At 46.0% G+C, this 23,695-nt stretch overlaps 1 protein-coding gene across 2 annotated transcripts; it reads left to right on the top strand.

The window, feature by feature from the left end:
* Positions 1–1,027: 1,027 nt before the first annotated feature.
* Positions 1,028–22,251, top strand: NCF1 (neutrophil cytosolic factor 1). Of its 2 annotated transcripts, none has more exons than XM_074264005.1 (11): positions 1,028–1,184; positions 2,402–2,482; positions 4,954–5,029; positions 6,810–6,975; positions 10,340–10,395; positions 11,425–11,547; positions 12,846–12,953; positions 17,713–17,830; positions 18,584–18,691; positions 19,301–19,446; positions 20,462–22,251. In XM_074264005.1, exons 1-11 carry the CDS (start codon positions 1,113–1,115, stop codon positions 20,584–20,586), a joined length of 1,179 nt encoding a protein of 392 aa, XP_074120106.1. In that variant the 5' UTR covers positions 1,028–1,112; the 3' UTR covers positions 20,587–22,251. The 2 variants fall into 2 exon arrangements, with proteins under 2 accessions (XP_074120106.1, XP_074120104.1); XM_074264003.1 differs by having other exon boundaries at positions 20,453–22,251.
* Positions 22,252–23,695: the final 1,444 nt, after the last annotated feature.

The raw sequence follows: 23,695 nt of genomic DNA, 5'->3' as shown, positions 1-23,695 counted from the left end.
AGGGACATCCACAGACATGGAAGATCTCTCTCTGTCCCTCTTTCTCTCTGCTCCTCTCTCTGTCTCTGTCTCTTTCTTTCCCCTTTCCATTTCTCCTTCCCTATCTCTTTTCTCCATTTCTCCTTTCTCTCACTTTCTTTGTCTTTCTATCTCTGTATTAGATTGTCTCTTTTTTCTTTATATCTTTGTTTCTCCCTATATGTCTGTCTCTCTTTTTCTCTCCACCTCTCCCTTCCTTTCTTTCTCTGCCTCTCTCTTTTTCTCCATTTCTCCCTTCCTCTTTTTCTTTGTCTCTATTTTTCTTTCTATTTCCCCCTTCTTTCTTGATCTCTCTCTCTCTGTCTTCTCTCTCTGTCTCTTTCTGTCTCTCTCTCTCTCTCTCTCTCTCTCTCTCTCTCTCTCTCTCTCTCTCTCTCTCTGTCTGTCTGTCTCTGTCTCTCTGTCTCTGTCTGTCTCTGTCTCTGTCTGTCTCTCTCTATCTCTTTCTGTCTCTCTGTCTCTCTGTCTCTCTCTCTGTCTCTGTCTCTCTCTGTCTCTCTGTCTCTCTGTCTCTCTCTCTCTCTCTCTCTCTCCCCTCTGTCTCTCTCTCTGTCTCTCTCTTTCTCTCTCTCTCTCTGTCTCTCTCTCTCTCTGTCTCTGTCTCTCTTTCTCTCTTTCTCTGTCTCTGTCTCTGTCTCTCTCTCTGTCTCTGTCTCTCTCTCTCTCTCTCTCTCTCTCTCTCTCTCTCTCTCTCTGTCTCTCTCTCTCTCTCTGTCTCTGTCTCTCTCTCACTCTCTGTCTCTCTCTGTCTCTCTCTCTCTGTCTCTGTCTCTCTGTCTCTGTCTCTCTCTCTCTCTCTCTGTCTCTGTCTCTGTCTGTCTCTCTCTCTCTCTCTCTGTCTCTCTCTGTCTCTCTCAAGTGAAACAAGAACCCAGGCCGTCCCAGCACCTGCCCCTCCCTGAGGGCCAGGCCCCTTCGCCCTGGTTCAGCGTTGACACTTCTGCCTGTGGCTTCCTCTTTTTCTAGCATATAAAAGGCTGTGGGGGTGCCCCGAGCCTGGCCAGTCACTGCTCAGTCACCAGCCCTCCACCGCTTAGGGAACCCTGACCGGCTTGAGGAGGGGGACCGCTGTCATGGGAGACCCCTTCATCAGGCACATTGTCCTCTTGGGCTTTGAGAAGCGGTTTTCCCCAAGCCAGCATTACGTGAGTATAATCCAGGGCTGCCTGGGGGCCCCGGGATCTGATGCAGGGGGGACCCTCAAACATCCATCCCACCCAAAGCTGAAATTTCACCTCTGAAGCCTTTTCTGGGGTTGTTAGACCCTCCAACGCCGGGAGGATCCCCAGGACCACTGACCTAACCACTTTCCCAAGATTTGAGGTGACTTTCCTACAATCCCACAGCAGGAATCATTACCAGAGGCTGAATTTGAACCCCGTGCCCCTGACCCAGAGCCCACACTCTCCAGTGTCCAACTCTGTTTCTTTAGATTTCTCTTTAGTGCTAGGACTTAGCATGTACTTAATTATTTTTATTTAAAAATATTTTTTAAAATGAATATTTCTTGAATTTAAGTGAATTGGGCAAAATCACTGAGATACTGAATCCCCGAGAGAGCCAATAGCTTAATCATTACCAGTCATCCACCTCCATCCCTAATTGTGTGACCAGAGAGAAGACATTTCACATCCCTGAGTCTCAGTTTCCTTTTCTAAGATGGGTTAAAACTCCACCAGACTTTAAGTTTCCTTCAGCTTTGAATCCTCTGAATCTACAACCTTTGTGTGAGAAGGAGCTTCAATGACAAGAGCTCACTGACTCTTGGGAGGGTTATATGTCTGGAGGACAGAGAAAGGGGAGAGGGGGTGCCACAGAGAAAAGAAACCTGGAAACCCCACTTCTGCCCCCCTGGACAGCATCCCCTCTCTGCCCGTCTGTATGACATCCCTCCCTCTGCCCGCCTGAATGGCGTCCCCACTTCTGACCCCCTGGATGGTACCCCCACTTCTGCCCCCCAGGACAGCATCCCCACTTCCACCTCCTTGAATGGGGTCCCCACTTCTTCCTTATTTTTTTTCCTTCCTGTCAGTCTTGTTTCCCCACCTATGCTCCCAGAGAGCATAAAGTGTTCTTCCCCCCACCCCTTTCTGTCCACTGGAGCACCCTGCACTCAGAGGCCCCATAAAATGATTTTGGCTCCTTTCCCCTTCTCCCTCCCCGTTCATTCAGATCCTCCTATTTATGGTTGGGGTCCCCCTGTAAGAAAGGAGCTAGAAAGCTATAGGGAAGGGCTGGATGGCACCCTCCACCCCCCGCCCCCACTTTCTGCCGTGAACTTGTCTGCGGACCCTTTGTTCCATTGACAACTGGCCGGCTCCCATGGACACTAAGATGAGATGCGCCTTTCTCCCTTCTCCAGGTCTACATGTTCTTGGTGAAATGGCAGGACCTCTCAGAGAAGGTGATCTACCGCCGGTTCACCGAAATCTACGAGTTCCATGTGAGTGTGAACCCAGGGTGTCAGTAGGGAGTGAGGGCAAAGAGGGAGAAGTAGGAGGAAAGACCCTAAAGGGCTTCCTCCCTGCCTGAAAGAACAGGCCTGAAAGGATTCATTACAGAGCCAGCTCCCAGTTAGCCAAGGGCCATTCCCACCTCTCTACATGAATAAATGAGTAAAAAATGAGCAAATGTTAAACATTGGTTAAAAGCTTAAAATACGCTGTGCTAACTTGGTGCAGATAACACATAGCAGGAGATTATTCTTGAACACAGGATAATGGCAATTTTCAAACAAGTCCCAAAGTGGATTTTGGAGGGTCAGCAGACTGACCTTCCTGGGTAGTCCAATAGACAGTGTCCTGGAGCTTTTTCCAGAAACCCAAATTCCAATCCATTCTCAGGCTCTTTCTGAGTAAGTCACGTAAACTTTGTTTCCACATCAGTAAAATGGAGACAGTAACCGCCCCTGCCTCCCAGAACAGTTGTGATGGTAAAAATCACATAATACCCATAAAGTGCCTTGCAAATCTCAAGGCCCTATGTAAATGTCAGCTATTATTAGTGTCTTTGTCTTGAAACTGGAAAAAAAAAAAAGGCAAGTTTTTCATGTGCAGACTGACTGCAGAGGAGAGACATCTAAGAAGCATTCTGGGGAATGGAGGAAACTAGTCCAGTAATGGCCGTTGCAGACCAGACACAGGGCCGTGGTACCTCCCCTCTCTTCAGAGAAATGAGGAGGGTCTATTTGCCCAGCTTCATTTAGTAGCTATGGCACAGGGCATCATATAAATGCCATTAAATGGATGGATGCTATCTTCATGAGGGCTTATTTACACATCAGTGTTTATTTGACTTATTTACTCTTTGCTTTTCAAGTGGACAAAGTCAAGATTTTTTCAAAGCAGAGCTGAGGACATGAAAAAAGATGATTCAATATATATGTTGATATATTTTAACATATTTAGCATATATGGGACTACCTGCCATCTTCCCCCATGGGGGGGAAGGAGGGGAAAATTTGGAACAGAAGGCTTTGCAGGGGTCAATGTTGAAAAAACTACCCATGTATAAGCTTTGTAAATAAAAAGTTTTAATAATAATAATAACAATAATTATATACATATGTTGAGTTGTGTCCAACTTTCCATAAACTGATTTGGGGTATATTCTTGGCAAAGTTACAGATGTGGTTGGTCATTTCCTTCTCCAGATCATGAGGCAAACAGGATTAAGTGACTTGCCTAGCTAATAAATATTTGAGTCTGGATTTGAATTCAGATCCTTCTGACTTTGGGTGCACCATCTAGTTGCATCATCCATGTGCCCATCTTCCCATCTGTACATTTCCTTATCCCCATAAGTCCAGAATGCCCTCCTCATCCTCTCTCTCCTTTGAAATGCAATTGATGGATCCATAACTCCTCTGTGGAGACTTCTCCCTGAAGCAAAAGTGATTTTTTCCTCCTGTATAATCTCTGAGCATCTTTCTCATCTATTTTGCTCCTGTATCTCCTTTATCCTTTTTTTTTTCTATTATACTAATTTGTTCAAGCATCTTATCTCTATAAACTTCTTGAGGTAGAGATTCTCTGAATCTTATAAATCTTTATCTGCCAGATTCTAGAACAATATTCAGTAGACAATAGGTGCTTAATAAATGTTTTTGGAATTGAAGGAATATGATCAATCAATCAACAAACATTTATTAAGCACCCACTAGGTTCCCAGGTACCTGACTGGGCCCTGAGATATCAATGATAAAAAGGAAACAAACTCTTCCTAGCTGTGTGACCCTGGGCAAGGGTCACATACTTAACCCCAATTACCTCAGCAAAAAAGAAAGAAAGAAAGAAAGAAAGAAAGAAAGAAAGAAAGAAAGAAAGAAAGAAAGAAAGAAAGAAAGAAAGAAAGAAAGAAAGAAGGAAGGAAGGAAGGAAGGAAGGAAGGAAGGAAGGAAGGAAGGAAGGAAGGAAGGAAGGAAGGAAGGAAGGAAGGAAGGAAGGAAAGGAAGGAAGGAAGGAAGGAAGGAAGGAAGGAAGGAAGGAAGGAAGGAAGGAAGGAAGGAAGGAAGGAAGGAAGGAAGGAAGGAAGGAAAAGAAAAGAAAAGAAAAAAAGAAACAAACTCTTGCCCTTGAGGAGCTTATCAACCCATTGACAACCACTCATTAAGTACCTAACAGTCAAGTGCCAAATAATTCTAACATCTTTACTACACATCAAGCACTTACAAATACCATGGGAGCTCTGGAGTAGAGAGAAGACTGGGGTGTAAGGGACACTGAAAAAGGAGAAATGTCCAAATTTGGCACCTGAAGGATGTGTGGGGCCACGGAGCGTGAGTGAGGATGATGTGGGGGGTGAGAATGGATGGGAGAAGGGTGAGGGCTGCTGCAAACAGCTGCTGGACTTCTCTCCATCATGTGGGGAACAGAGGAGAAATGACTTGACTTTTCCTATTTTCTTTCATTTTAGAAACTGCTAAAAGAAATGTTCCCCATTGAATCTGGACAGATCAGCTCAGAGAATCGAATCATCCCCCATCTCCCAGGTAGGCTCAATGGGGGCAAGGGATAGAAAGAAGGAAAATCTTTGCATTTCTCTCACCCCTCCCTTGCTGAACTTGGGAGGTTCTTGATTGGAGGGAGAGTATCTGCCTCCTGAGCATCATTTCTTTAACTCTGACTTTCTTTTTCTGTTAAATGAGTGAATACTATCTGCCCTGTCTGTGTGGTTGAATTGTAGTGAGCATGAAATGGGATGCTGTGTGTGGATATGGTTGTATAGAGTGTGCAGCACTCAGCAGGGGCTGGCCAGGTGCAGGCTGGGGCGCTGGATCTGGAGTCAGGCTCTTACTCATTGTGTGGTCTTGGGCACAACCAAAATGAGTGTGAAGGCATTTGACTTGCCCTCCGGAGCCTGTCTCGGTTCTAAATCTATGATTAAGGACATGGGGATATACATGCAGTCACCTGAAAAGGAAGAGACAACTGCAAGCTGCCCTTGGACAGGGAGGTAGAGTAGGTAGGGAGGCTGGGGAACTCCTAGCACTGATCTTTGGTGTCCTGCTCTATTTGGGGGCCTTTATCCTGGTGGGGCCGAGCCAAGTTCTTGGACATTTGTAAGGGTTTCTTGGAACAAGCTAGCTGCCTTGGGAGGCTGGAAGAAAAGGGAGTCCCCAGCAGTTCTTTGCTGCCTAAGGTCTCAATTCCCGCCAGAGCTCAGGGACCCCCAAATTCAGAGGCATGGAGAACCAGGTACCTGACTGGGCCCTGAGATAACAATGATAAAAATGAAACAAATTCTTCCTAGCTGTGTGACCTTGGGCAAGGGTCACATACTTAACCCCAATTGCCTCAGAAAAAAAAAGAGAAAAAAAGAAAGAAAGAAAGAAAGAAAGAAAGAAAGAAAGAAAGAAAGAAAGAAAGAAAGAAAGAAAGAAAGAAAGAAAGAAAGAAAGAAAGAAAGAAAGAAAGAAAAAGAAAAGAAAAAAAAAAGAAACAAACTCTTGCCTTTGAGGATCTGGCACTCTATGGTCCTCCTTGGTCGGCCTCCTGTAGCATCCTCCAGGAGCCCCCAACATTGCCTATTACAGCTCTGTCTCTCCATCTCTTTGGGTCCCACCTGTCTGTGGCACTCAGGCTGGAGCTGGCAGCTTGTCTGAGTGAGGATCAAATAGAGAAAGAGGAAAGAGCATCAAAAGCCGCCACTCAAAACCCATGGGGATTTGGGCGTTCATGGGGCAGGAAACTCGGCGAGCACTTTCTCCGCCTGTGGCCTGAGACTGAGGCAGGAAGGACTTTAGCCAAGTTTGCAGCAAAGTCAGGGCAAGGGCCCCCCGGGGCTCCCTCATGCCGCCCGTCCTGACTTTTCCCAGGAGCACCAGCAGCCCAGGCTCACAGCAGTTAGATAGAGCAAGTCCTGAGTTCACATGCTGCTGTATGGTCTTAGGCAAGCCATTAATCTCTCTTTATCTAGTTTCCTCATCTGTAAAATGGAGAAAAAATAAGAGTTTTTGTGAGGATTAAATGAGGTAATACTTGTAAATTGCTTAGCAGAGTGTCTGGCACACAGTAGGTGCTATATAAATGCTCCTTCCCTTCCCTTTATAAATCCAGGATTGGAGGGCACCCCGGAATCCATCTAGTTTAACCCTCTCATTTTATGAATGAGCAAACGGACCCCAGAAAAATACAATCCTTAGCCAAGGTCACCTTGGCAGTGATTGGCTGAGGTTGGATTTGCACCTGGGTCCTCCATCCCCAGGCTTTTTTCATGTTCAAATCTTCCATCACTGACCTCTCTGTTTGTTGTTCTTGGCGGCCACCCAGCGCCTCGATGGTTTGACGGGCAGCGAACCACAGAGAACCGCCAGGGCACGCTGACCGAATACTGTAACACCCTGATGAACCTGCCCACCAAGATCTCCCGCTGCTCCCACGTCCTCGAGTTCTTCAAAGTAAGGCCCGACGACCTGAAGCTCCCCTCGGACAATCAGTGAGTGACCGCCACCTGCCATCCCTTCTTCACCCCACTGGGGGAGGGATGAAAGCCCGGGGTGGGGTGCTGGGGCACCAGCCAAGACAACATGCCCGCTGGTGATGAAAAAGTCGGCGCTAGGTCCCGGAGAGATCAGAAACAAGGAGGAAGGACCAAATGGGCACAAAAGTTTGTAGACGCTCTTTTTGTGGTGGGAAAATATTGGAAACTGTCCATCCATCGGGGATGGCTGAAGATAATGGAATATTATTGTTCTGTAAGAAAGGATAAGCAGGCTGAGCCAAGAGACTTATATGAACTGAGGCTAAGGGAAGTGAGTGGACCAAGAGAATGAGATTATACGATATGATGGACATGGCTCTTCTCAGCAATACAGTGATCCAAGGCAATCCCAAGGGATGGAGAGAGCCATGTGCACCCAGAGAGAGAACTGTGGGCACTGAGTGTGGATTGAAGCAGAGTGTTTTCACATTTTTGTTGTTGTTTTTTTCTCTCGTGATTTTTCTCTTTTGTTCTGATTCTTCTGTCAAAATACGACTAATGGGGGCAGCTAGGTGGGGCAGTGGGTAGAGCACCAGCCCTGAAGTCAGGAGGCCCTGAGTTCAAATCTGGTCTCAGACCCTTACCACTTCCTGGCTGTGTGACCCTGGGCAAGTCACTTAACCCCAGCCTCAGGGGAAAAAAAATACAACTAATGTGGAAATATGTTTAATATGATTATATAGGTATAACCTATATCAGATTGCTCACTGTTTTGGGAGGGAGGAGTAAAGGAGAGAGAAAAATTTGGAACGCAAAATCTCACAAAAATGTTGAAAACTATATTTGCCTATAATTGGAAAAAAATAAGATATTATTAAGTAAAAAACAAACAAACACGAAAAAAACAGTGCTAAGGGCAACTAGATGGTGCAAAGGATGGAGCACTGATCCTGGAGTCAGAGGACCCAAGTTCAAATCCTGTCTCAAATGGTTACTAGTTGTGTGACCCTGGATAAGTCACTTAAACTCAATTGCTTCCCCCCAAATAAAACCAAAAAAATTCGTTGTTATATTGGAAAGTAGTATATTTTAGTGGCTAAGGAGCTGGTCTGGGAACAGATAAAACATCTGCCTCTTCTACATACAAGCTATGTGATTCTGGACAAGGAACTGACAAAACTGCAAGTCACATAATCTCTATTTGTCTGTTTCCTCATCTGTAAAATGGGGATTATAATAACACCTGCCTCCCAGGGTCATTGTGAGGATCAAATGAGATAATACTTTTTTTAGAAACAAGATTTTTACTTATTTATTTTTAGCATTCTTTTAAAACTTTTATTAGTATTTTGTTTTTTCCAATTACATATAACGACAATTTTCAAGGTTCCTTTTTTGTGGTTTTGAGTTCCAAATTTGTCACCCTCCCTGCCCAACTTGCTCCTCAAGATGGCAAACAATCTGATAAGTTATACTTGTTAGCATATTTTAAAATTGAACTTCAAATTCTTCCCCTCCCTCTGAGTGATTCCGCCCCCATTGAGGATTATACATGTGAAATCAAGCAGAAATGTTTTTATATAAGCCATGCTGCAAAAAAGTAAGATAAAATCAAGAAAATGAACAAATTATATTTCAGTCTGAACTTAAGAGCTGATCAGTTCTCTCTCTCGAAATAGATCTCATTTTTCAATAAAATAAACAGTGTCTGGCAAATAGTAAACACTGTAGAAATTTTGGGCAGCTAAGTGGCACAATGGGCCTGGAGTCTGGAGGACCTGAATTCAAATCTAACTTCAGACACTTACCTGCTGTGACCTGGACCCGATATTTAATCCTGTTTGCCTCAGTTTTCTCATCTATAAAATGAGCTGGAAAAGGAAATGTCAAACTACTCCATTATCTTTGCCAGGAAAAATCCAAATGGGGTCATGAAAACATAGGTGATATAAAACCAAAAAAAATATCTCATAAAGAACAATAAGCAAATCTAGAGATGGGGTTCTTAATTTGAGATCTGTGAATTTGTTTTTTATATGTCTTCATAATGTCAATTATGAATAATGACAATTACATGTCCTTCCTTCCTTCTTTTCTTCCTTCCTTCCTTTCTTTCTTTCTTTCTTTCTTTCTTTCTTTCTTTCTTTCTTTCTTCTTCTTTCTTTCTTTCTTTCTTTCTCTCTTTCTTTCTCTCTTTCTCTCTTTCTTTCTTTCTTTCTTTCTTCTCTTTCTTTCTTTCTTTCTCTCTTTCTCTCTTTCTTTCTTTCTTTCTTTCTTTCTTTCCTTCTTTCTTTCTTTCTTTCTTTCTTTCTTTCTTTCCTTTCTCTCTTTCCTTTCTCTATCTCTTTCTTTCTTTTCTTTCTTTCTTTCTTTCTCTCTCTCTCTTTCTCTCTCTCTCTTTCTTTCCTTTCTTTCTTTCTTTCTTTCTTTCTTTCTTTCTTTCTTTCTTTCTTTCTTTCTTTCTTTCTTTCTTTCTTTCTTTCTTTCCTTCTTTCTTTCTTTCTTTCTTTCCTTTCTCTCTTTCTTTCCTTTCTCTATCTCTTTCTTTCTTTCTTTTCTTTTCCTTCTTTCTTTCTTTCTCTCTCTCTCTCTTTCTTTCTTTCTTTCTTTCTCTCTTTCTTTCTTTCTTTCTTTCTTTCTTTCTTTCTTTCTTTCTTTCTTTCTTTCTTTCTTTCTTTCTTTCTTTCTTTCTTTCTTTCTTTCTTTCTTTCTTTCTTTCTTTCTTCCTTCCTTCTTTTCTTTCTTTCTCTCTTTTTTCTCTCTTTCTTTCTCTTTCTCTTTTTCTTTCTTTATCTTTCTCTTTTCTCTCTCTCTCTCTTTCTTTCTTTCTTCCTTCCTTCTTTCCTTTCTCTCTCTCTCTTTCTCTCTCTCTCTCTTTTTCTTTCTTTCTTTTTTCTTTCTTTCTTTCTTTCTTTCTCTCTTTTTTCTCTCTTTCTCTCTTTCTTTCTTTCTTTCTTTCTTTCTTTCTTTCTTTCTTTCTTTCTTTCTTTCTCTCTTTTTTCTCTCTTTCTCTCTTTCTTTCTTTTCTTTTCTTTATTTTCTTTTCTTTCTTTCTTTCTTTTGTTCTTTCTTTCTTTCAATCAGTTAAGTGACTTGTCCACCATCCCACAGCTAGTAAGTGTCTGAATCTGGATTTGAATTCAGGGCCTCATGACTCTAGAGCTCTATCCACTGTGCCACGTAGCTGTTTTGATGCATTTTCTGGAATGCATTTAAAAACTTGATTTGGAGAAGGGCCCCATGGGCCCTGACACAAGAGCCCTGCTATTCTTGTTCCAGCCTCTGAGCAGCTGGAAGCTCTCCCTCTGGCCATAGTGGATGGGGGAGGTAGGCGTGTGAAGGAGGGCATGAGACAGCACACTGTTTCTCTCCCTTGCAGGGTGAAGAAGCCGGAGACCTTCCTGATGCCCAAAGATCCCAGGAGCAATGCTTCTGGTGAGAGATGCCGGCGGCTCTGGGGGGATCTGGGAATGTCAGGGGGGGATCTCAGAAGCCTCATCCCTGTAGAAGTCATCAGGACTCCAGTTGGGGAGAGCCTCCTGTTGGGAATGGGCACTGGGCCTGAGGTTGCGGTAGCTCTAGCTCCCAAAGGATGCACTAAATAAACTCCAGAGCTTCTTAGGAACATCCAATCTGAGGGAGAGGGCATCCAGAAGGCTGCCTCTGTCCTTGTGTTGCCCAAGAGGAAATTGAGGTTTCAGGAGGATTATAGAGTTGTGGTTATGTCAGACTAGAAGGGGACATAGAAAGTATTTAGTTCAACCCCCCTCCCCTCCTTCACTTCCGTCCTCTGCTGCTTTATGGAGGATGGAATGGAAAGGAATTGAGCCACCGGAAGGTCTTGTCTGACGTTGAGTCTGAGTTTCTGGAAGGCTTGGGAGTATTTCTGGAAGGACCACGGAGAGAGACTACGGATTCAAATCCGGCCTCTGCCATTGGCTTCTCTGAAAGCTCTCAGAACTGGTTTCTTGCTCAGTACAACTAGGGAGCTGGACCGGAATTCCGGAGCTCCTCACCTTTTTGGTGTGGACAGGCCCCGTCTCAGAATAATGTTTGCAGAACCCAGGATTCCCAAGGAAACCGAATATAGTAAAAGAGTCACCAAAATATTAAAGACAAAAACCCCAACTAGCTCAGGGGCCCCAAGTTAAGAAAGCCTGGCAAGTGAGCTTTGGGGCCTTCTCACCTGTCTCAGCCCCTCAGCCTGATCAGATGATCTCCAAAGGCCTCCAACCCTATCATGCAAAAGGCATGAGAGAGATCCCCCCAAACAGAAAGAGGAAGGGAGGCCAGGTGGTGGAAGCAGGAGGATGTGTTGGGGGAGCAAAGGGGGACCATGGAGATCTGTCTGCTCTGTTCCTCTTTCTGATTCTGTGAGTGCAGGGAGAGCTGTAAGGAGGCAGGGGTGCACAGGAGAGCCCCCTCTCGCTCCCCCTACTCAGATCTCCCCTCTGCTGTCTGCAGACATCACCGGCCCCATCATCTTGCAGACCTACAGGGCCCTGGCGGACTATGAGAAGAACTCCAATACGGAGATGACCCTGAAGTCGGGGGAGCTGGTGGATGTGGTGGAGAAAGGGCAAAGTGGTCAGTCCCCTCTCCCCCCTCCTTCCTTCTGCTTTCTTCTTCCTTCCTCTTTCCTTCCCCTTCTCTCCTCCCCATCCCCCAAGCTGGACAAGTGCCATCTGCAGCTTGGCCGGGATGGCCAACCTGAGCCCTCCCTTTTCTTGGTTTCTCCAAGGTCCTTTGGTGACTCATCAAAGGATCTGATCCATCACTAAATGCTTTCATTTCTTGTTTAGAGTTGTGGGTCCAAGGCTGGTGGGGATTGGGGCGGGGATAAGCTCTAATTTGTTTCCCCCAAAACTAAGGAAGTATGGGGGCCTGGTCTGGGAGGCTTTGGGGGTTCAGGGTGAAGGAGGAGGAGGGAAGAACAAGAGCTTGGATGATCTTAATGTTAGTGTATGTCTATATGTGTCTATGATACACGTGCATGTATGTCTATCCATGTGTCTCTGTGAGGGAAGAGAGAAGAAAGAAACAAGCATTTATTAAGCGCCTACTATGTTCCAGGCCCTGTGGTAAGAGCTTTACAAGTACGATCTCATTAGATTTTCACAACAACCCTTTGAGGTAGGTGGCTGTTATGATCCCCATTTTAGAGGAACACAGAGAAATGTGGCAGTAAAAAACCCAAGAAAATTCTGGACTGGAGTTGGGTTCTGGGTTCAAATCATGTTGACACTTATTAGCTGTGTGATTAAGGCATTTGATTCTTAGTTTCACTTTCCATATCTGTGAAATGGGAATATCAGTATTTGCTCAACTTGTCTCACAGGATTATTGTAAAGCTCTATAGAGACGTAAGTTATTTGATAATGAAGATGGATGATATGTTTGGCAGCCACATGGGACAGTGGTTAGATGCTTACAAGCTGTGTGATACTGTGCAAGTCACTTACCTTTTCTGTGCCTCAGTTTTCCTCATCTGAAAAATGGGAATAATAATAGCATCTGCCTCCCAGGCCAAACCAGGAGTGTGGTGAGGATAAAATAATTTGTAAAGCTTTTTACAAACTGGAAATTGCTATATAAATGCTAGTTATTCTATTTATTTATTTTCCATGTCTCTATTATCACAAATAACCAAGGGCATGGCATGTTTATGTGTTTATGTATGAATCTCTGTGCTCGTGTTTTTCTGCATACATTTGTGAATGAATGGTGGACCTGAGGCTTAGTGTCTAGCATGGGCCCTTGTTGGAAACCCTTAATTAATATGTGCTGGATAATTGAATGTCTGTCTCCATGGGCATGTTGTCTGTTTGGGTGTCCCTGTGGGTGCCAGAGAGGCTCATGGCCCTCATGTTGCATTTGTGGCACAGGTTGGTGGTTTTGTCAAACCAAGGAAAAACGTGGCTGGGTACCAGCTTCTTTCCTGGAGCCTATAGACAGTCCAGATGAGTCTGAAGAACAGGAGCCCAATTATGAAGGTACCTCCTCTTCCCCTTCACAAACTCATCCCTGCCTTTGCTTTTGAAGGAGAATCTTCTGGTTAAGGTCCACCTCAGTCCAAATAAGACAGGTTACAGCAGGCTCAAAAGAGGAGAATAATTCCTTCCTGGTCAGTGATTTTTCTCCAGAGGGACTGGATCATGCATGCAGAATCATTTATCCATCCATCCATCCATCCATTCATCCATTCATCCACTCATTTACTCATCCATCCATCCATCTATCCACTCATTTACTCATCCATCCATCCATCCATCCACTCATTTACTCATCCATCCATCCATCCATCCATCCACTCATTTACTCATCCATTCATCCATCCATCCATCCACTCATTTACTCATCCATCCATCCATCCATCCATCCATCCACTCATTTACTCATCCATCCATCCATCCATCCATCCACTCATTTACTCATCCATTCATCCATCCATCCATCCACTCATTTACTCATCCATCCATCCATCCATCCATCCATCCATCCATCCATCTATCCACTCATTTACTCATCCATTCATCCATCCATCCATCCACTCATTTACTCATCCATCCATCCATCCATCCATCCATCCATCCACTCATTTACTCATCCATTCATCCATCCATCCATCCACTCATTTACTCATCCATCCATCCATCCATCCATCCATCCATCCACTCATTTACTCATCCATTCATCCATCCATCCATCCACTCATTTACTCATCCATCCATCCATCCATCCATCCATCCATCCATCCATCCACTCATTTACTCATCCATCCATCCATCCATCCATCCATCCATCCATCTATCCACTCATTTACTCATCCATTCATCCATCCATCCATCTACCCACTCATTTACTCATCCATTCATCCATCCACTCATTTACTCATCGATCCATCCACACATTTACTCATCCATCCATCCATCCATTCATCTATTCATGAATTTATCCAATCATTCAATAATATCACTGAGCCCTTAGCCAGAATTCTGTTCCAAATGAAATGAGGCAATGTGCCACAGTGACAAGAACACTAGATCTGGACTTGGAGGAGCCATGGTCTACTCTGGTTCTGCTACTTGTTAGCTGGGTGATCTTAAGCAAGTGACTTCCTTCTATGAGTCTCACTCACTTGCCTCATCTATAGATGATTACTTAGGTTCCTTCTAGCTCTTCAGTCTTGAGATCTGTGGGGCAAGAGACAAAGATGGTTCTTGCCCTCAAAGTTGCTTATGTAAGAGGAGATAAAAAATTGAATCTGAGTTTAAAAAAAATTCTGAAGTCAATAAACATGAAAAAGGGAGAATTTCCATGTATAGAACAGACCAGAAAGAGATTATCCATAAAAACAAAGATTCCCATCACATTCAGCTGGTTTTTCTCCCCAAGAATATAACATATAACTTTCAAAGCTATCCTACTTGTCCATTTCCCTTTGCCTTCCCTCTGTGAATTAAAAAAAAAAATCTGAACTTAAACACCAACAAAATTTAGAATATTTCCCTATACATAGCAGAACAAAGATCTATATGAAACCATGAATCTCCATTTCATATTTCTTGCTTTTTAACAAAAGTGTTTAATACATTCTATATCTTACTTTTTAAAAAATTCCTTCTGAATTCCTTTTTATTCTCTTCTCTATGTTTTAAAAAATGTTGCAATGTCTCTTTTAAGGCATCATTATTACTAATTTGCCTTTCCCCCTTATCCTAGCTCTTCCAATTAAGAACCAAGAGAGAGAAAGGGAAAAAAAAAACTCTTGTGACGAATAAACCTAGTCCAGTAAAACAAATCCATCCAGTGGCAAAGTTCAAAAATATCTTTTTATGCATCTTGTATCTATCACTTTGTCAGGAAATAGGTACCATTCTATGTCACTGTTCTCTTGAAGATGTGGTCGGTTATTGAATTGATCAGAATTCTTAAGTCTTTCAAAGATGGTGTTATTTTTGCAGTGTTTCTATTTTTAAATGAGCTGTTCTCTATGTTCTCACTTCACTCTTATCACTTCAAAGTAACTGGTTTTTCTGAAAATACTTCTTTTGTTAGTTCTTCCAATGTGATATAATATTCCGCTATATTCATACATGACAATTTGTTCAGGTATTCTCCAATTGTCTAAGACACTCTTATATTTTTAGTCCTTTCCCCCCATTTTAATCTTTTTTTTGGGGGGATCAACACATTCATTTCATCTGTCACTATTCCCTCCCTGGTATTATTTTCTCTCCTAACCATTCCCTCCCTCCCTATTTCCATAGTTCCCCTGTTGAATTTGGTGTATGTCTATACCAAACTGTTATATGCATTCAAACTACTTTTGTCTCCTTCAGATAAGAGTGGGTTTATCTGATATCATCTCTTCCAACTCCTCCCTCTAGGTATAATCTTCTTCTCTTGTGCCCTAATTATGAAAGATAACTAAGTTCTGCTCTTTCCTCCCCACCTTTCTACATCAAAGTATTTCTCCTTTTTTTCCTTATCTTTTACCTTTTAAAACTCTTGGAACAAAATTAATCTCCCTCTCCCCCATGATGATTTCGTTTTTTCTTAATTAAACTTCTTTAATATTCTTGAAGAAAGTTCTGAAGGACACTTGTTTTTTCTCCTATTAGAATATAGAATTATCCTATAGAACAGGCTCCTCTAGGAGGGTCTAGAGCACCTCTAAGTCCTTTGAGTTTTAAGCACTGGCTCGTAGTTCTCTGGTGAGTAATTTCGTTGTTTAATTACCTCAGTTTATGGCTAGGCGTAGTGGGGTCTTTAATCTCAGTTTGGACCTTAGCTTTAGTGTCTTCAGCAGGGTTAGCACCCTATCATCATATATTTTTTAATTCCTCAAACAAACTTACTTTTCTAGCTGAGTCCAGATTCTTGTGTTTGTATTTCAAAGTTTTTCAGCTCTAGTCTTTTCAATCAGAAATACTTGAAAGTCCTCTATTTCATTAAGATTCATTTTCCCCCTTCCTCTATGGGATGATACTTATCTTAGCATGGTAAATCATTTGTGATTATAAACTTATTTCTTTCATCTTTTGAAACATTGTATTACAAGATCTCTTCTCTTTCATGGTAGAAGCTGTCAAGGCTTGTGTGATCCTGACTCTGGTTCCTTGGCACTTGGACGGAATTTTTTTTTAAGGCTTTGTTTTGTTTTGCTTACATGGGAACTCTGGATTTTAGTTATGATATTCCTGGGATTTTACTTTTTTGGGTTCTTTTTAGGAAACGAGGTAGATTCTTTATTTCCTTACTTTGCCCTGTGATTCTAATAAAATAATGTATTAAAATATAGTGTTCAGGCTTTTTTTTTTTAATCATAGTTTTCAGAGATTATAATGATTCTCAATATTTCCCTTCTAGACCTATTTTCCAGGTCAATTTTGACATCAGATATCATTATTTTATTTTTTAATTTTATGATATTGTTCTAATATTTCTTGCTTTCTCATGGAATCATTGATTTCTGTTTTGTCTCTTCTAGTTTTTAGAGATTGCATTTCCTGGATAAAGTTTATTACTTTCTCTTCTAACCTATTTATTCACTTTCCAATTCTTTCTTCAAGAGCTTTCATTTCATTTTAAAAAAAATCTATTCCTTCACTTCTTCTAGGTATCTATGTAATCCTTGTGGGAAATCTATTTTTTCTTTTGAGTCTGAACTCACAGTTATTATAGGGCTATTCACTCTGAGGAAAATCTATACATTTGCAGTAATTTTTCCCTTGCATGGTGTTTTCTTTGATTTATTCATCTCCAATTTTAGGAATTAAGTTGGGAATTTGTGCCTATTCCTGCTGACCTTTCCCTTAGGTCTTTTATTTTCTCCCATATTTTGGGGCTTGGTACACCCTCCTGGATTTCTGAAGTTCAGTCACTGAATGTTGAGGGCTCTCTAGCACCTTAAAAGCATCAGAGACCTTGGAGACCCTGTGCTCTGGCTATGTTCATCTGAGCTTAACATTAGAGAACTGCTATAGTTCTTTGGACTTTCCAGTGTTCCCATCCTAGAGCTTTCTCAAGGGCTCTGCAGCTCTTGATGCCTTTAGACCATCCAGGTTATCTCCATCCTCACTGGGAGTCTATCCTGTATGAGCCCCAACTTTACTGGTGACCCTCATTATTATTGCTTCCGCTTGATCTTTGGGGCAATTCTGGTGATAATCACTCATTGGATTTATTGATCATTTTGAACTCTCTCCTCTGTATGTCATTCATTTCCTTATGGAGTGAGAGGCTTGGCCCAGGTGTGCTCCCAGGGTCAGAATCAGACCCTGCCTCCATTTAAAGGTTTGAATTGTAGAGGTTTGCTAGATTAGGTATATGATAGCCATCTTGGACCAAATATTGGGCAATCATCTTGTTCAGAACCCGAGTGGTCATTTTGGACAGAGGTTGGAAGCCATCTTCTCAACTCCATGTTGAGTGACCTATTCCTGAGCAGCAATGTCTCTCTCATAAGGCCATGGGATTGACTAAGTTCACTAAGAGAGGGAGGGAGGAAAGAAAAGAGGGCTTAGAACAAAGTCTTCCCAAAGGGGAAAGGAGAATGGTGGGAGATGTAGGAGGTGACAAGGAGGAAAGCATGTCATTGGAGACCCAGTGAGGACTCCCAAGAAGGTAAACACCACCCAGATCACCTAGACCCAGGCCAGCCTGGGGACAGGGCAAGGCAGGTGGGAAGTTCTTGGAACAGAAGGGAGGGATGGGTCTCAGAATCTTTTTCCCATGTGACTCTCCCAGGAGAACCTTATGTCACCATCAAAGCTTACACCGCCGTGGAGGAGGATGAGATGACACTGGACGAAGGGGAAGCCATTGAGGTTATCCACAAACTTCTGGATGGCTGGTGGGTCATCAGGTAAGAGAAGAGGTTCGGTCTGGGGAGCACTGGGGAGGGAGCTGGGAACGGGCCACGTTTTAGGGAAGACTGGTAGGGACTCGGACTGCTGTTATTTGCCTGAGAAAGACTAGGATGGAGTCACCAACTGGGGAAACAGCATGACATGGACTCAACCAACTAATTCATAAGTCTGTGGGCTAGGAAGCTGGTCGAGTGCTGGCTTGGAGACGGGGCTTAGTTCGAATCCTGTTTACTCATTGGCTGTTTGACCCTGGGCAAACCATTGTACTTGGTCTCCTGTCTCTAACATGAGGGAGCTGGACTCAGTCCCTTCTAGCTCTAAATCTAGGATCCTTTGAGTCAATCAACCAAGTAGCATTTATTAAGTGCCTACTATGTGTCGGGCACAGTACGAGTCACTGGGGATTTAAAGAGACCTGGACCCGATTTGGTGCCAGGAGACCTCGGTTCTGATTTCCACCAATAATTCACTGTGAGATCTTAGGCAAGTCACTTTCTTTCTATAAGGGAGTAATTGAGTAGTTGCTCTGGATTCAGAAGACCTGAGTTCGAATCTCTCCTCTGAATGTCCCTGGGAGAGTCCATTCATTTCCTTATGGAATGAGGGGCTTGGCCTAGGTGTCCTCCCAGGGTCAGAATCAGACCCTGCCTCCATTTAAAGGGACGACCTCCTGCTCCTCCTCCCAGAGATGCTGCCCGTCCCAGGGGATCCTGCCTGGGCAACATCTCATTGAGCCCGTATTTCTGTAGGAAAGGTGACGTCACCGGCTACTACCCATCCATGTACCTGCAGAAGGCCGGGCAGGACAACACACAAGCCAAGAACCTCATCAAGAAGCGGGGAGCTCCACCCCGCAGGTGAGACTCCTCCGGGGACCCTTTGTGTGGGAGATGGGATGGGAGGCTGAGGAGCTTTCAGGAAATCGGGCATCTGCCCTGGGCACTGTGCCTGCCTGGGGGGCAGACAAGAGCTCAGTCTGACTCACTGTGACTGCCTACAAAAGTGCCTTATACCTCAGGGCCCCAGCGAGCACAGATTTAACTTTTCAGCTGTCACTGGCCCATTGAGACCGAAATCCTGGGTTCAAACACTTGTCACTTCGTCCCTGTGTGACCTTGGGCAAAGCGCTCATCATTTCTATGGGTCTCGAGTTTCTTTATCTGTTAAACAAGGAGTAAATGGCCTCTGAGGTGCTCCCGTCTCCGCATTCAGACTCCTTTGGGCCCCAGGAGGTGGTCTGCCCCAAGGGCCAAGCGAGGGACGGAGGGGCTCTGGAGCATGGTCTCCCCTTTTGTAAAGTGAAGGGGCTGGACAATCTCCCACTGTGCCCCTGTGCTATAAACCTGCCACTGGGGCAAGGCAAAGAGGGGCCTGCTCTTAGGGAGGGAGGGAATCCAGGCCTCGGGCTGGGGATGAATCCGAGAGGGCTTCCTGGGCTTGACCCCAGTGCTCTCCCCCCTCCCCAGGTCCTCGATCCGCAATGCTCAGAGCATGCACAAGATGTCCCGAAAGCGCATCAGCCAAGATTCCTACCGGAGAAACAGCGTGAAATTCATCCAGCAGCGGAGAAAGATGAGGCAGCTCAATGCTCAGAAGGGGGACAGCCAGCCCGGTGAGTGTCCCCGCTGCCCCCCGGGGGTCCTGGAGGCTCTGCTGCCACAGAGTGGGGCCCTTGCTGCCAGGAAATGGCTCGGAGGTCAGAGGCAGTGTGTCCCAGAGGGCCCAATCCTCTCCCAGGCCTGGGAGCCCCCAGAGGATGGGTTTGAGCAAGGAGGCCTTTCCCGTGCTCTGGTCCCTTCCCACTCCCTTCTCCCCATTTCCAGCCCCTTCCTCCGTCCTTCCCCTTCTGTGAACCCTACCCCCATCCCTCTTTCTACTTCCCTCTGGGCATGGGCAACGTTCGCTGCCAGGCACAGGCTCACCCTGTGGGGCTTCCTGGTTGATGACATTGGCCTGAATAGGGAAAGGTTCTCCAAGACCTTCCCAATGCCCTTCCACCGCCATGGCATCACTTCTGGGACTCATTTTAAGCCGTTCCACATCCAGTCCTCAACAGTGATCAGCCAATCAACTAGCATTTATTAGGCACCTACTGCATGTGTTGGGTACCAGGCTAGTGGACGGTGAAGTACAAAGAGTAAATCAGTTCTTCCTGGCCAAAAAAAATGTCCGTTCTCCAGGACAAGAGACTAGGAGGTGGAAAGAGATTTGGGCGTGGGAGGGCTGGGTGGGCAATAGGCAGGGGCGGACTCTGCTGGCAACAAGTACGCTCAAGTGGCCTGAGGATCCCCCTGGCAGAGATGCTATGTCTTTGTTAATGGCTGCTGGGCTCACTGGGCCTCCTGATGGGGGGGGCGAGGGAGAAAAGGAGGGGGTCCCAGAAAAGATTGTGCAAAGGCTCCCAAAGGCCAACAGGACATTTGATGCATTTCTGTCTCCCTGTCTCTGTCTCTCTTTGTCTCTGGGTCTCTTTATCTCGGTCTTCTTGTCTATCTCTGTGTTTGTTTCTGTCTCTCCTCTCTGTCAATCTGTGTCTTTCTGCGTTTCTCTGTGTCTTTCTGTATCTCTCTTGCCTCTGTCTGTCTCCCTGTCTCTGTCCGTGTGTGTCCGTGGCTCAGAACCCTCAGTCCCGGAGGAGTCCCTGAAGTCTCCCATGAAGCCGCAGCCTGCCGTGCCCCCGCGGCCCAGCCAGGACCTCATTCTGAACCGCTGCAGTGAAAGCACCAAGAGGAAGCTCCTGACCTCGGCGTGATGCTCGGCGCCCAGGACAGAGAGGACTCTGTGGGCGGCATGGTCCAGGAGGTGCCCGAGAGCCCCGTTCTGCCCTCCCCCTGCCCTGCACGTGCCCTCCTCTGTCCTGGTCCCACCTTGGGCTTCCTCCCCCTCCTGGACTTGGGCGGGCCCCGCAGCTCACTGGCCTCTACCATCCCCCCCGCGCTGCTGCACATGTGTGAGATTTGGGGGAATTGCTCGGAGGGCAGCCACGCCCACCTGCCCTTCTCTGTACAGTCCATCTCTGGGCAGCCACCCTCAATAAACCCAGGCTGAGGAGGCTCTCCGGGCTGCTCGGCCACTCCCAGCGCCCTGCCTCTGCTGCCCGTCCAGGGTCGGAGAGGGGCCCTTGCACCCAGCCTTGGTCAAGCCTTGGCTTGCGAAAGGCTGGGCTGCAGAGGGCACTTCCTCCTTGAGCTGGGCTAGCCAGAGAACACCAGTGCCCGAGCAGCCTCCCCCTTCCCCCACTTCCCTCCCCCTCAGCTTCTGCAGATCTTCATCCTCCCTCCAAAGTCCCAGGATGGAGGCAGAGAGGCTGGCCTCCAAGAGGCTTGGGACTCTGACCTCAAGAGCCTTCTTTGGGGTCTCCAACCACATACTGCCCCTGATCCACAAAGCCCGGGACCAGGCCAGACAGCCACCGGGGCCCCTTCTGGCCCTGGACGCTCTCGGTCCAGCTCCGGCTCTCCCGATGATGCTCCCAGGGCACATTTGGCTGCTTGTGTGAGACTTGCCGTGTGTACAGATGTTGAGTGTTTGACCGATGGGCCATACACAACTGGCTTGGACCATGGGAAGAGGGACATGTCCATCCCCAACCGTGGCAAGTGCCCATTCGGAGAGCTGCGGACCTGAGTTTAAATCCCAACTCTGTTGCTTTCTCACTTGGGCCGGTCGCCTCGGTCTCACGGGGAGAGCGGGCCGGGATGGTCTCTGGGTCCTGCAGCTGACGGCAGTGGGAGGGGCGCGTGTCCCAATGATGTTTCCCAAATCTGCTCAGCCTCCCCCTTCCACAACTCACTGAAGGTCCCTTGGGGGCCCCGCACCCCCAGTCCCTCAGCCCAGTCCCTTGCTTGCTCTGGGAAAGAGTGTGTCCGGGTCATTCAGTGGGACTGGCTGATCTGTTTCCAGGAAGGAAGCCGGCCTGTCTGAGTAATCCCCACAAGGACCTTTCCTTCCTCCAAGATGAGCCCACCCGCACTTAGCTTCCTCCTCCACCACCGAACCCCCCGACCCTGACACGATTATTGGGGGCTCCGGCTACTCGGGGCGACTTTGGCCAAATTATTTCCTGTCTCATCTACAAACCGAGTCGCTTGTGCCCCCTTGCCTCAGATCTCTTCCAGTTCCCAAGGTCCTGTGACAGAACTGATTTCTTCCTTTGCCATCTTATTACATGGGGCAGCGGGGTGGTGCAGTAGTTAGAGCACCCATCTGGCTCCAGGATGACCTGAACTCAGCCCAGCTATGGACTCTGGACAAAGCATTTGACCTCTGTCTGCCTCAGTTTCCACATCTGTCAGATGGGCGTGATAATTACAGCACCAACGCTCCCAGGATTGTAGTGAACATAACTAAGACAATTATAAAGCGCTTAGCACAGTGTCTAGCCCATTGTAAGTGCTTATAAATGTCGTTTTTATTATCATTAATCTTTGCCTGGCTCAGTTTCCTCAACTGTAAAATGGGGGATAATAACAGCATTCATTTTCCAGGGTCGTGAAGACCAAATGAGATTATTGTAAAGCACTTACCACAGTGCCTGGCACACTGCAAGTGCTATATAAAACAGTATTTATCATCACTATTACTATTAAAATTAGGCGTGATCCTAGGCAAGTCATGCAATCCCTCTGAGCCTCCGTTTCCCTAAAATGAGGGAGTTGGATTGCATGGGCCCCAAGGTCCCTACCAGCTCTGGCTCTAGGAATAGGAGGGGGAGAAGCTGTTCAGAAGGGAGGGAACAGACAGGTTTCCTGGGAATGGGCCCTCAGAGCTTGTGGAAATAAGATTGCACCCATCCATTAGTCTGGACTAATCCAATCCCCTCCTTTTGCAGGCTGAGAAAGTGAATCCCGGGGTCAGGGGTGGGAGGCGGAGCGCGGACCTGCACGCCGGGTCACGCCAGGACTTAGGCGGAGCTGGGATGAGCACCGGGACACTTTCGGCCCGGGAGCTCACAGAGCACACACGTGGCATCTGTGCTCGGGGCTTGTTGGACTCCTTGATGTGACAAGCCCCTGGCAGCTGTGGAGTTTTTGGGGGACCTTCTTACCCCCATTGTATGTCTCCCCCATTTCCCCCCCTCGAATCTGCAAACAGCAGGCAGGACTTTTTATGGGGCAGGCAGACACACGAGTGAGAGGCTCTCCCAGGATCCCCTTCTCAGGGACACTTCAGAGGGAGAGAGCATCCTTTGGAGAGCAGACCCACTTAATGAGAGGTCACTTATCGCAGGAAGAGCCAGGAGGTCGGAGAGTCTGCAGCATGAAAGAGCCCCCGGGTCTGGCTGGAACCGCTGTGGGGTCCCGGACGAGCATGCACACTGACGGGTAGAGGAGGCCCCGAGCTCCGCTGCCTCCTAAGGAACGGGGCATTTCTGGACAAAGGGCACGCAATCTGCCCGGGTTTTGCCTCTGGGCTCAGTGTTAGGAGATGGGTCACATAGTCCGTTTCCCTCATTTACCAGGGACTGAGCTGAGTCCTGACGGCTCAATGATTCATTAGCATTAGAGCTAGCGGGACTGATCCAGGAGTGCTGGTGCTGGGCCGGGAGTTAGAGAGTTCAAATCCAGCCTCAGGCATGGATAAAGCATGTGACTGTGGGTAACTTGCTTCATGTTTGGCTGCTCCAGTTTCCCCCACTGTCCCATGGAGATTATTATTGGCTATGGGAGATCCATTGGAATTGGAGATCTCCAACGCCGGGGTTGATGTGAGGATCAAATGAGGAAATTTATGAAAGTGCTTGTTACAGAGCCTGGTACACAGTAGGTGCTAAATAAATGCTTATTCCTTTTTTTTTCTATTCCCACTCGCTCAACCATTTTTTCAGTCTTCCTGGCCCACTGGCCGATACTAAAACCCAC

The sequence above is a fragment of the Sminthopsis crassicaudata genome, chromosome 4 (assembly GCF_048593235.1).
Source record: "Sminthopsis crassicaudata isolate SCR6 chromosome 4, ASM4859323v1, whole genome shotgun sequence".
NCBI lineage: Eukaryota > Metazoa > Chordata > Mammalia > Dasyuromorphia > Dasyuridae > Sminthopsis > Sminthopsis crassicaudata.
The sequence above is the reverse complement of the archived record's forward strand: the minus strand, read 5'-3'. Positions and strand labels throughout refer to the sequence as shown.